The sequence below is a fragment of the Nanorana parkeri genome, unplaced genomic scaffold, assembly GCF_000935625.1.
Source record: "Nanorana parkeri isolate BGI_ZX_2015 unplaced genomic scaffold, ASM93562v1 scaffold428, whole genome shotgun sequence".
Lineage (NCBI taxonomy): Eukaryota > Metazoa > Chordata > Amphibia > Anura > Dicroglossidae > Nanorana > Nanorana parkeri.
The window spans coordinates 152,204-165,864 of NW_017306696.1; the positions used below are offsets into that span (position 1 = coordinate 152,204).

At 41.4% G+C, this 13,661-nt stretch overlaps 1 protein-coding gene across 1 annotated transcript in view; it reads right to left on the reverse strand.

Moving 5' to 3' along the window:
- LOC108789891 (probable ATP-dependent RNA helicase DDX60-like) overlaps positions 1-13,661 on the reverse strand; it is a 131,487-nt gene that overhangs the window by 67,377 nt on the left and 50,449 nt on the right. Inside the window, exons 13-18 of the mRNA XM_018560032.1 lie at positions 12,445-12,617; positions 10,469-10,721; positions 8,206-8,372; positions 6,233-6,382; positions 4,903-5,052; positions 2,539-2,658 (exon numbers count right to left, since the gene is read on the reverse strand). Of these exons, the coding sequence (XP_018415534.1) occupies positions 2,539-2,658; positions 4,903-5,052; positions 6,233-6,382; positions 8,206-8,372; positions 10,469-10,721; positions 12,445-12,617 (1,013 nt within the window). The remainder of the gene's footprint in view (positions 1-2,538; positions 2,659-4,902; positions 5,053-6,232; positions 6,383-8,205; positions 8,373-10,468; positions 10,722-12,444; positions 12,618-13,661) is intronic.

Consider the following 13,661-nt stretch of genomic DNA (forward strand, 5'->3'; position numbering starts at 1 on the left):
AAAATACATATTAACTAGCCTAGACTCTGCCAGGACCTAGTGAACTGGCAGTAATAGACATGTGCGATTCATTTCGTTACGAATTGAATTTGGGGCAAACATCAGCAAATTCGGACATTTGGATGCATCCGAATTTCTGAATGAAAGAAATAACGAAACCAAAACTTATCTGAATTTTCCGATAACGAAACTTAGGGAACTTTTGTTGTTAAACATTAAAATAAAAACCAGCGTGGCGTCTCCTTCCCAATTCACACCAGACCCTTTAGGTCTGGTAGGAATTTTAGGGGGGACCCCAACGCCAAAAAAAAAAATCCCTCACCACAGACCCTTGATCCAAGCAGCAGTCTGGGTGAGCAGGAAACCCCCTCCTGCACCATAACATGCTGTATGACCAAGGGATCAATTGCCACAGTGATAAGATCCATTCTAATAACCTTAGACCAGTCGGGTAGAGTTTGCTAGATCAAAGTCAAGGCTAGAACAGGCTGCAATGCTGGGCCTGCCAGAGAGAAAAGAGCTCTTGAAAGGGCCTTAAAGACAAGTGCATCCTGGGATAAGACACTTTGTTAAGATGGGTAAGTGCCAGATTTACAGTGGAGGTAGCCTATTGTTTACAGGACTGATAGCCACTTGGGAGGTACAAACATCTTGCCCGGATGTTTCCATAAAAATACTACAAACTGCAGGTGCACTGGAAAAGGTCTTTGCTGCATACCGTGGCAATAAGAGTCAAACGTCTTTTAGTTTCAGAGTGATGGCAGAAGACTGCAACCACTCAGAGACATGTTTGACTCAGAGGCCTCTAAGGACACAGGCAGATCAGATAAATACCCTGAAGGGGAAGGTGCGGGAGCACGCTTGTGGCCTTTGTTGTCATAGTCAGCAAACATCAGTGCTATTTTGCCCGTAAAGTCCTGCATGACTGCAGTGAAATCCTCCTTGGATAGAGCAAAGGAGGTAGACTCACCCAAAGCGGCTAGGGAAGACTGCAAAGATGGCATAGGCTCTAGCAGAGGGCAAAATTCCACGCTGCCAGTGTCAGTCACATCAGTAAACATGCTCCTGGTAGCACCGGAGGGTTAGTGAACTGTGAGCTGGAGACACCCAGTACAGTGGGACTGGCCCCCGTTTTTAGAACCTGACCTGTTATACCACAAGATAAAAAGGCAATGTAGCTCAAGGTAGGAGGCAAAGCCTAACATACTCCTAAACCCGAAAATTATAAAAAAAAAAGAAAAAAAACTAAGAAAAACGTGTCTTTGTATGATAAAATGACATCTCAATATGTCGTGATATACGAATTTGTATATCATGACATATTAAGATGTCATTTTATCATACAAAGACACGTTTTTCTTAGTTTTTCTTTTTTTATAATTTTCTGTCATTTAACCTTTTTAAATAAAAAGTGCTACGACAGAACACTTTCTTCCTATAAAGGAATTTTTATAAATGAACCAATAGGTGCAATACACAAACCAAGCGCAACATACCAGCACACATCCATCACGTTTACACACATTGTTGCAGCTAGTACTCTAAAAGGTGCCCATACACTGCACGATTATCGTACGATAATCGTATGCGATCGGTTTTTCGTACGATAATCGAGCAGTGTGAACGGAGACGTGCGACCGTTTCTACTGTACGGTCGCACGTCTTCTTTCGAACCAGCATGTTCAAAAACCAGCCGGGAATCGTACGATTCTCGGCTGGTTAGAACGGTGCTCGGAAGATAAATGCTGAACGGGCCGGTGTGCGCACGCGCACACTGCCCGTTCAGCATTGCGGTCATCGGAAGCCCGCCCCTCATGGGGGCGGGCTTGCGATGAACGAGAGTGCGATCTGCCTGTCCAAGATAGGCAGATCGTACGTTTTTTTAATCCCTTTACAACCATCGCAAGACTAAAGTCTTGCGATGGTTGTAGAGTGTATGGCCACCTTAACACTTTATCCTAGCGCAACTAAAATTGGTCGAAATACTCCTAAACCCAGCTGCTGGAAAGCAGAGGAGGGGTTAGGTGGTTGAAGTTAACCAAGTCACTGTAGGTGGGCAGTAGGAAAGGACTGACAATCAGAGTTCCACATGACTCTTGCAGTAGGAAGCAGGTGAAGGCAGCACAGACAAAAAAAAAAGAAGCGATTAAACCCCCTATCAGGTTAATTTTTGCTGCCTGTGGCCTGTTGGGTAGATTTCCCTTCACTCTCTTTTCTGGAGACACAAAAAGAAATGAGAGAAAAATCTCCCTAAATTATGGAAGTACCCATCTTAGATAGTTGTCACATCCCCTCCCCTCTTGTTCTGGTTAAAACTCTAAAATTATGGATTTTCCCCCCCATCTTTGTCTCAGTGACAATGGTCACCAGAATAAAAGGGGTTAATCTCCCCAGTGGAGATGCCAATAAAAGCTTAATAGAGGCCCTAAACCTTACCCACTCTATCCAGAACTAAATAAATGTTTGTCTTTTATATACAAATTAAAAATCAGTTGATTTATGTTAAAACATTTGTAAGCAGGAATGGATGATACACACCTGACAATTCAATGCATCATATCGATAATCCCGTATAAAAACCCCACATAGCGTCATTCCAGAAGGAAGATCTTTGTTGAACTGAGATGTTACAGTGGCTACAACCTGGTTTATAAGAGCCTGTTATATTGAAAAGAACAGTTAAGATAATGCAACCTATATTCTATAGCCTATAGATTCTAGACATCAACAAGGAGATCTATCTCAGAAATGGCACACTATCCCTAAATCAGGGATCAACAAATTTGTTCCAAATGGGAAAAATAATGAAAGTTCCTGATGGCCTTTGAAAATAAAAGTAATTGTTTATAACTTGTCTTAAGAAAAATTAAAATGCAACTAATAGGACAGCCACCATTAAGTTTAAAACAGACAGATTTGTGTTTAAACACTAATATGATGCTATAAAACTAAGCATATCAGTGTGTACAAACAGCCAACAGATGGAAACTTAACAAGAAAAATGTAATATATGTTTCAGTAATCAACATTCAAATTGAACCAATTTCTGTACACAGTCTTTGTTTCCTGTGTTTATAGACTTATTTATACCCAGAAGCACTGCAAATTATATAATATCCGCTCAAAATGCATATATTTAAAGAAAGAAATAAAGCATATAATAATATAAAGGAGTCATAAAATAAGGTGTCTGTTCCTCCCATGTTTGCGAGTGTTTACATTTAGGTTTTTAATAAAGTTTAAATTCATTTTTTTTTAAATATGTTTTACGTTTATTCACACTCTCAGAACAATGGGGAAAAAAGAGAAAATAACAATCTGGAGGGGAATGTAAAAAAAGAATATAATTTCCAGTGGTAGAGCTGACCGTGCAACAAGCATTATTTGATCCTACTTTAGAAGTGGGTCATACATTTTTTGGTAAGTAAACCTGCTGAAGGGGGCACAGGTGGAGGTGGGGCACATAGTTTATCATGATGACAGATATCACTTTCCTGCGCAGTGTGACTTTTTACTTGAGGTAGATTGATTTGCACTTTATGAACTTGTTTTTATGAATAGTATTTCTTTGCATCAATTGAAGTATAGAATTAACGGATATCTTGTTTTTATTACTGCATGCACAGTGATTTTTTTTTTTAGATATACACATTTTGACTGGGTTGTATATATTTAAAGGTGGCCATACACTGTACAACCATCGCAAGACCTTAGTCTTGCGATGGTTGTAAAGTGATTAAAAAAACGTACGATCTGCCCATCTTGGACAGGCAGATCGTACTCTCGATCATTGCAAGCCTGCCCCCAAGGGGCGGGCTTACGATGACTGCAATGAGGGGCGGGCTTAAGATGACTGCAAACGGGCTGTGTGCGCGCGTGCGCACACACAGGCCCGTTCGGCAGTTGTCGAACCAGCAGGCCACTAACTCGCCGAGAATCGTACGATTCCCGGTGGGATTTCTAGACTGCTGGTTCGACGGAAGACGTGCGACTGTACAGGAGAAACGGTCGCACGCCTTCCATACACTGCACGATTCTCGTACGATCGCGGGATTTCCCGTGATTCTCGTACGAGAATCGTGCAGTGTATGGGCACCTTTAGAGTGCAGTGCTGTGGGTATAATGTTGTTTATTATCAGGTTTTGATAATTAGCACAGCTGCTTAGTTTTGATAGTAGATGGGAGCAAAAGGACTTTGCACATTATTAACAAAGACCAATACAAGTGACAATAAGGGTGAGCATCCGGCTCAACCCAAACCCAGCCTGTCCAGGCTCATTACCCCTGGATAACAAAAATATGCTTCAAAGCCATAACTACCTAAAAAATGTTGTTGTTTTTTTAAAGAATCAAATTTGGGTGCTACTGATGTATTTAAGCCAAGCTAAATGTAAAAGTAAAAACAAAAAAGAAAAATCAGCTTCAAATGTAAAATATGTGATGCCAGAATTTGGTGTTGCTAAAGCTGTCCGTGTAACACATACTGATCTGTAACTCCATATACAGCTTAAAGTTGTCTCCCAAGCATGTCATATAAGGAATTGGTGTTTTTACCATGTCACTCTCAAGGGTGCATTAAAAAGGATCCTCTCCTTACCTGTACTATATATATGTTTTTGCTTTGTTAAATCTCCATTATGGCAGTGCCCAGCTCCTCGTGCCCTTTTTTAACAATACCTTGCCTATTAGCCTTGAAAATGGCCAGAATTTACTATCAAAATTTCCCCCCCATAGACTATAATGGGGTTCACTGCTAAGTTTGGGTATTGCAGTTTTCAAGCAGGATTAGACAAACCCCTCTACAAATCGAACCCGGGCAGATTTGCTCATCTTTAATTCTATGTTGTCTCTTCATGTTAAATATTTAAGGGTCTTCAAAGCTGTAAGAGGACATTAGCTTACCTTAGTAGGAGCAACATAAACCACAACTGATTCATTGCTTTGTTTCAGCACCTTCTCCATGCAGTAGTAAGAGGCATAGGTTTTTCCTGATGAGGTGGGAGCCACTATTACAGCAGATTCATAATTGTCAACCACATCAAGGAGTTCCCTCTGACAAACACAAATTACCATATTTAAAGGCGACGTTATCATTGAAATACAGTAAAATATGATACATGTTAAGGGAGATTGCAAAATTTCAATGCTCACTCTAAAGGTGCCCATACACCTTACGACCATCGCAAGACTTTTGTCTCGCGATGGTCGTAAGCTTATTAAAAGCTTGTACGATCTGCCCATCTTGGACAGGCAGATCTTACTTGCGATCATCGAAAGCCCGCCCCGCTTAGGGGCGGGCTTCCGATGACCGCAGTGAGGGGCGGCCTTCAGATCACTGCAAATGGGAAGTGTGCGCGTGCGCACACCGGCCCGTTCGGCAGTTGTCGAACAAGCACCGCCGAGAATCGTACGATTCTCGGCGGGTTTTCAAGCCTGCTTGTTCGACGGAAGACGTGCAACCGTACAGTAGAAACGGTTGCACGCCTTCCATACACTGTATGATCACGGGATTTCACGCGATTCTCGTACGAGAATCGTACAGTGTATGGGCACCTTTAGTCCTTAGTGTAATTATTTCTATCTGGAATGAAATAGTATGGTGCATAATTTAAGGGTGATATAATCTATCTACCAAAGCAATTTACTGCATCTGTGAATCGTTCATGAAATTAAGGTGTCATATCACATAAACTGCCAGTAGAACAGTTGGTTCTCTCGGGTCTCCAACATGCTTCTAGCTGAAGGAAAAGCCTTGCATAGCTGTAGTTTTTTTTCCATCATTAGGAATTCAAATACGCATAGGAAGTACTCATTTATTAGCATTACAAGATTCCTCTGTCACTTTGTTTCCTAGCTGAAAAACCTACAGCAGGCATAGATCATGTAGTTCGTAAAAATAAATCTACAAAATGCAATGCATGACTGGGAGAATCGTTAAAATTCTCAAGGGGGAATTTATCAAAACTGGAGCAGACAGGATCTGGAGCAGTTGCTCACAGTAACCAATCAGCTTTTCTCAGTTTGTTCAGTTGGGCTTTGAAAATGAGAGAAGCTGATTGGTTGCCATGCACAGCTGCTCCAGATTTTTTTCTGCTCCAGGTTTTGATAAATTCCTCTCTCTGTTTTTTTGCAATGCTTTATTCACACATGTAATGTTCTTCTAAGTAAAACTTAATTCAGCATTCCTCAAGATCTCAGTGCTTAATCTTAACACATGACCAACATTGGTTACCTGCCATGTATCTGGTATGAAATGCTGCACTCTCGGGTCACGGTCTTTCCTCTCATCTCTCATCAAGTATGGTCCCATGTATTTCATTTGAAAACGAGCCGAAGCAACTCCAACTCCATAACCTTTTTTTTTATCTTCTGTGCTCTGTACCTGTAAATGTATTTAAATGTTGTTTAATATAGTTGTTGCACTGCATTGAGTCGCTATTTAGAAGATAAAAGCAAATCTTAAAAATTATTGGCCTGATAAACAATGTACTATTATAATTTATGTATATACTGTATTAGCCTCCCTCTTTAAGGGCTTGTTCACACCAGTCACGCTACATCGCAATGCTGATGTGCTAGATTGAGACGCATCATACCGTCTTTTTTTGGTTACAAGTTTATTGAAATGTCACAAGTGACACTTTTACCAAGTTTTATGGGCACACCGTGGTGTGATGCAGTTGTACCGCGCCTTACTGTGGTGCACTGAAAAAAAAAGTACTGCATGCCATACTTTTTTTTTAAAGCACACCACCAGATCGTGGTGGTGTGAACCAAACCCATCCGTGACAGGGAAAATTGCTTTCTGTTCCACGGCCTGTTCACACCTGATGTGTTCGGGCTGTGCTGGGTGTTTATTTCCAAAGAAGCCCGAACGCATCGGGTGTAACCAGGCCCTGAAACATGAGACTGACAAAGCACAAAATTATTGCATAAAGCCAGGGGCGGACCTACCCCCGATGCAGCCGCCCCAGGGCCAAAGGCGCTGGTAGGGGCCCACTGAAGTCCGTCCTGGGGATTGAAGGCAAAGGGGGACCGGACGCCGCATCGGCGATCACGCTTCTCAGGAGGAGAGAGCTGAGAAGAGTGATCGCTGCCTCTTGATCACTGAAGCCGGCACACAGTAGTGACAGCTGTACAGATTCTTCTCCTCCTCGGCGGCTGCAGCCACAGAGCGGCCGAGGGGAGAAGAATCTGTACAGATGTCACTAATGCGTGCAGGCTGCAGTGATCGGTCTGTTGGCGGCCACCTGCAGCTTCCTCCTCCCACTTCATCTGCTATAGGAGGAAGACTGCAGGATCACCCTGGGAGAAGTCTGCTCAAATATGGCTGCACCCCTCCCCCCACCTAGAAAGAGGGCAGATCACATTTGTGGGCACTAAGTTTTTATTCACTCTGCGTCACATCTGCTGACCTCTGCAGCTTGGAAATTACATTTTCAAAATTGATTTAGGTGCGTTAGGTCCTGCACAGCAGCCTTCTGTGGAACCACCCGGCACCTGCTTACAGCTTGTTTGCCGCCCGCACATCTCCCCCTCCTGAGACCCTCTGCACAAGACATCAGGCCGACATTCCAGAGTAAAGAGGCAGCACAGAGTATGTACCAAATTCATATACTATTATTCTGCATTGCTTTATAATGTATTGCTGGGATCTGTAGTCCTCTACAGATGGCATTTTGCATTAGAGTGTAAGCTTCTCTGTACAGAGACTGCTGTGACTGGTTCAGTGTTCTCTATACAGTACTACGGTATATGTCAGAGCTATATAAATGTATAATAGTGTGTGACTATGGAGGGGGACATTAGAGTGTAAGCTCCTTTAGTGCAGAGAGAGCTGGGAGGGGTTAGAGGGCCAGTGAGATCCAGTTCTGGCACACCCCATTGGCAACAGGAAGGAGGGGCCCCGCGAAAAAATCTTGCACCAGGGCCCTGTGTTTCTTAGGTCTGCCACTGCAGAAAGCAAAGGCAGTCATAATGTTCAAATTCCCAACTGTTGCACTTGTCAGGAATTCTGTAGCAGATTACTAGAGTACATTCTTTGCTCTACTTTATAGACAGTGTGAATTTTGCTTCCTTCATATTACCCCATCGGCATTAGTGTCAGTGCATAAATATTAAATATTCCCATCCAATTTAGGTACATTATTTTACCTGCTTCAGGATGGCAAGTTTTAAATTCTTAGAAGAAAAAAAAAATAATACCTCAGATCCCTTCAATGAACAGGACAGGTTCTCAAAACCTAGTAGGCTAAGATAAGCAGCTATTTTGTCCTTATCTGCGCGTTGTAACATATCTTTGTGATTAGCCATGATAGACTGTATAATCTTCATAATTTGCACTGCAATATTCATATCTCTCTGGCCTTCAGCTGAAACAAAGGAAGAAGAAAAAAGTGTACATATAACAGTAGTCTAATCTCAATGATAATAAAATAAACACAAAAAAGACAACTGCCCTGACCAACTACAAAAGCATGCACTACTTTTTTTAATCGCACCACAACACACAGTATTGCATATAGTTCTATGGAAACTCAAATTATGTTGTGCGATTCGTTTCGAATTGACATTCGTGCAAATTTCTGCATATTCAGATATTTGGATGCATCTGAATAATGATGGGCTGAACACACCTGAGTTCGGTTCTAAGTGGAACTTTCGAACATGGAAAAAGGTCTAACTCGAACTTAGAACTCAGTGTAAGTCTATGGGACCAGAACTCGGAAAATCAATTGCCCCCATTTTGAAGGCTTATATGCAAGTTATTAGCTATAAAAAAATAATACTATACGCAGAGTACTGTATATAGCACTAACACCAGTTAGCTTACACTACCCCTAACTCTATTTTTAACAACAGCATTACACTACATAAGGCTGCGGTGTAAGTAGCCTTATATAGTGTGGGGCTGGAACGTAGCTGTGAGCCATGATTGGGCAAACTCATCATTTGCCCAATCATGGCTCTTACAATGCACTGTGCCATGATTGGGCAAAGTTTTGCACTTGACCTGTGGCCAGGTGCATTGCTTTACCCAATCAGGGCTCTCACAAGGCACTGTGCAGGCACTCTTCGCCGAACACACGAACTAGCAACGTTCGACTCGAACATCAGAATGGAACAAAGGAGCGGAGAGCTGCGACAGCTGTCCGCCTCTTTGTTGACATTCAGAATGCTCCGGAATGTCATCAAAGAGGCAGAGAGCCGTTACAGAACGCAGAAAAGTGTTTAACTGTTGACAGTCCACAGAAAAAAGAAAACACAGCATGTGGTTCCCTCTGGCATTTCATACCAGACCCTTTAGGTCTGGTAGGAATTATAGGTGGCACCCCAAAGCCAAAGAAAAAAGCGTGGGGTCCCCGCTAAAATCCCTTACCGGACCTTTGAACTGAGCAGCAGCCTGGCTCAGCATTAAGGGAGCACAGAGATCCCACCCCTCCTCAAAAATTAGTAAGGGGTAATAGTCATCAAATAAACAGCAAAATAGTAAATGAAAACACTACACTGTAGAAAAAGTTGTTTTTTTTGTGGGGGAAAAAAATAAAAAAAGGTCTTTGGTGATTCCTTTATTAAAGGTGAAAACAAAAAAGTTCTCCCTCAGGTTCGATTCTCTGCTGATTGACATCAGGCAGTGGGCGGAGCAACAGCCATCCTGCTTTTGGCTATTTCAATTAGCCAATAGCAGGCTTTGTTTATTTCTCACCCACTGCCTGATGTAAACATTTTGTCGAGCGGTGATTATTTAATTCTTATAAGCACCCCCGCCCACAAGTACCAGGCCTGGGTTGTGGGGAAGAGGCCCTTGCCCTCATCGAAATGGGGACAAGGTGCTTTCTCAGGGGGCCCTCCCTGCCAAAGTACCCTCCCAATGTCAAGGGCATGTGTCCTAGTATGGTATAGGGGGGGGGACGCGCAGGGATTCTGTGGGAACCTTTTTTTTAAATTGTCGTGGGATACCCTATAAAATTCCTACCACATCTAAAGGGTCTGGTATGACTTGCAGGAGGGATTTGCACACAGTTTTTCTTTGTTTCTGTGGAATGTCAATAGTTAAAAAGAAAAAATTTAATGTCACAATTGTGTTTAACTTATCCAAAATTTCGTATGCGTCTGAGTCCAAATGCTGAAACAAATTGACTTTCAGACCTGAATCCCAAAATACACAAGAAGTCAACATCAGAGACAAAAGGAAATGAACCAAAACAAATTTGTTGCTGGCACACAAGTCTATTAAAGACTACGTAGAGCTGGAGCAATTGGAAGGCGAGTACAAGCAGCAGACAACACATGCCATTAATATTGCATGGTCAGAGACATATAAATCATGCATTAATGTCCTACACCCAAGTATTTATTCAGAAATGCTGTTTATAGTATAGACAAAGTCCACTAATCATGCAATATTGTCAATTTTTTATATTTGGTCAATTCATTTACAATACATAATGTACAGTAAAATACTTACACACAGTTTTGCAGTGTTGAAGCCATATTTCATAACACATGGTTAATGCCTCCATCTGTGCCTGATATCTGACGGTACATGTCTGCAGAAAATTGATTGATTTTTCCAACTGTGATATTCCAGAGCAGAAATTTTCCCTGAGTCCTTTTTTCAAAGATGAGGTCAAGGTTTTCCATTGTTGTTGCTCTTTGTTTTCTTCAACGGCCTTGCTCTTTCTTATATTCTCCTCTATTATTTGATCCTTCTTTTTCACCTGAGAAAAAAAAATACTTTTACATGTAGCCAAAGATTGGGTGAATTAAATTGGTGTGAATTGCTTACTTACGTCTTATATTTTGCTGCCTGTGGACCACTTTATAGAGTTCACAGCTCTGCTTCCTTACTATGAAGTCTCATATTTTTCTTCAATTAAATACAAAGTAACATTTAGAGAGTGAGACTGACTTGTAGTGAATACCACTGGAGAAATGGACCAGGGAACTCAAGTGTAGAGTACTCGCTGCTGGAATCCCTGAGGGATATAAGATGCTGCGGCAGGCATTACTGTCAGAATACACATGCTTACACCAGAAGATTTGTCCATCCATACTGTTCAGTGTGAATGGAGGAATCAGTTGTAATTTTTTCGGTCAGCCCAGTGTATACCCTACTTTAGAGATATAGGGATTGATTTACAAAAGGCAAATATTGAACGAAGATCTGGTGACTTCCATCATCTAATTGTGTGCAAGCAAAAATACTGCAGGGGTTAACTGCTCGTTTTGATGGGAGGAAAATAAAGTTACTCACCCGATCCTCCAAGCTGCCGGCTGTGACAGCGCTCCCTCCAGCCTGTCATGTCTCTTGGTGTCTTCTTCATGATAGAGATATATATAGGTATATAGAACGTGATGACACAGGGACCTTAGACCGCTGCAGCGGAGGAGACTTAAAAAAGGACTGGTCGATAGCAAGCTAGCTTCAAAGATCAGGTGACTATAAACTTTATTTCTTTGGACCAAAACAAGCAGTTAACTCAATGCTGTGCAAAAGTAGCCATGCAAGGGTTAATAAAAAATTTTGCCTGGAGTTCCTTAATGCATTGTGGAATCATAGTGTGAGAAGTTCTATGGATGAGAGCAGAGGGCACAACACTACAGATCAGATGGTGACAGACTCCTCTCCCTGCATCCTCCCACAGTGCTGCCCAATGTAACATCCAGCAGTTTTGAAGGGAAATTACAATTGTTGACAGAAGTAGCTGCTGCAAGTAAAGGGATACACAAATCTTGTGATAAAGTTATCCAATACATTCAGCAGTAGAAAAAGTAAATAATTTAGTCTGCTTGTGCAGAGAATAAATCACAAATCTTGGGGAGCAGGTACAGGTAGAGACAGGTGAAACAGTTTAGGTCTCACCTTAGGTTGCAATACATTACTTATATGGGCTAGCTTGGTATGGGACATTGCTTCTAACAGTATATCAAGATCATATAAGAAAATGTGTTTCCTCAGATGGCTGCTCATGTGTTTAGTGACACATTCCCAGAGGTCCCATGTTAGGTCACTTAAAATGCATGGGAGTGCTACATTGGCCAACAGAGCAAACATGCTTGCATGCACGTCTCACTGGTTAAATTTACAGAAGTTTCTTATACCCTGCAGGATTCTCTTGCAATATGCACCCCTCTTAGACAGCATAACATCCCCTACTACTTTTTCTTGCAATGTGACAAACTTTATTACAATACAGTCTTTTGTCATTTTCACCTCCCTCTGGGAATACGACAGTCTCTTGCAATGTGATGTTGTCCTTTGTAATATGCGTAAAACCAATATTAGTAGAAATGTTTGTTTGTAAAGTAAATATGTTATACAAAAATAAATAAAAAACATGACAAGTTTATAAGCATGGAAACATTTTACAAAAGGTGAGATAAAGGTTTCTTTTTATTTGTGAATCGGTATTTGTAATGCAATATCTTCAGGATACTCACAAGAGGTTTTTTCTTAGTCGCAGGAGCTTTGTAAGCACTCTTTTTCTCTTCTGGTTGATCATTCTGCACTATGATTTTTTTCAGTTTTTTCACCCCTAACGTCTGACCATATCGATAGTTGTATGCCTGGTACTTTTGGTAACCTCTTAATGCTTTTTTGTCTTTTAGCAAGTCTGTCAAAAAAGCATGTTTCAAAATTATTAGTATATTGATTTGTGCAAGTACAGATTCAAACAAAAATGGTATGAATTCAATAGCAAGGGCTGTCTGTCAACTTTTCTGACTGCAAATGCATTATTATTAGTATTGGTTTTGTTGTTCATAAGGCACTGAAGTGATTTTATTTTTGCAATAATTTTTGCCTTTTGTAGAAAAATACCAAAAAATTAAGATGTGCTAAAATGTCAGACATTTCTGCATCCTCTTTCTATGTCCACTTGGATGTCATAGTGTTTCCCCGAAAATAAGACAATGTTTTATATTTTTTTTGCCCCCCCAAAAAAAACACACTAGGTCTTATTTTCAGGGGATCTTTTTTTTTTTAATGTGCAACAAAATATACAACAATCTAAAGTTATCTGGTATAACTTCGCCTATTACAGTAACTGGCGCTATAGAGGATGTATCGGCTAATGCGGCTCTGCTCCCTCCGCCGCCGCAGCCTTGCTTTCTACAGCGCCGCCTTCCTTTGCTATCAGGGACAGTGGTACCAGCGGTGCAGCAGTGGGGACATCAGACAGTGGACAACGCGGTAAAGTACAGTACCATTTACCGTTACACATTACAGTACCGTTACATTAAGCAGTGCCTTCAGGGGGACAGCAGTTGGTGAAGTATTGTACTGGAGTGCTCCCTGTCACTGTGCTGGCCGGAGGGAGTCCCCTTTTATCGCCTTAATACAGTATGTCCATGCAGGCTGATAACCCAAAAATAAGACCTAGTTTGGTCTTATTGAAGAGCAGGAGAGATGGTAGGTCTTATATTACAGGAATCTTGAAAAAAAAAGTGCTAGGTCTTATTTTTGGGGAAACAGGGTAGCACTCTGCACTTCTGGTCACCACTATCCTCTTCAGCAGGAGTACTGTATAGCTTTTTTCCCAGTAAAAATAATTACAAATGTATCTAATGGAACAGAAAATGTTAGAAATATGGTAACAAATAAGCTAAAATAGAATATATGGGTTCACACCTTAGTGTATTGGAAACTCGCGGCAAAC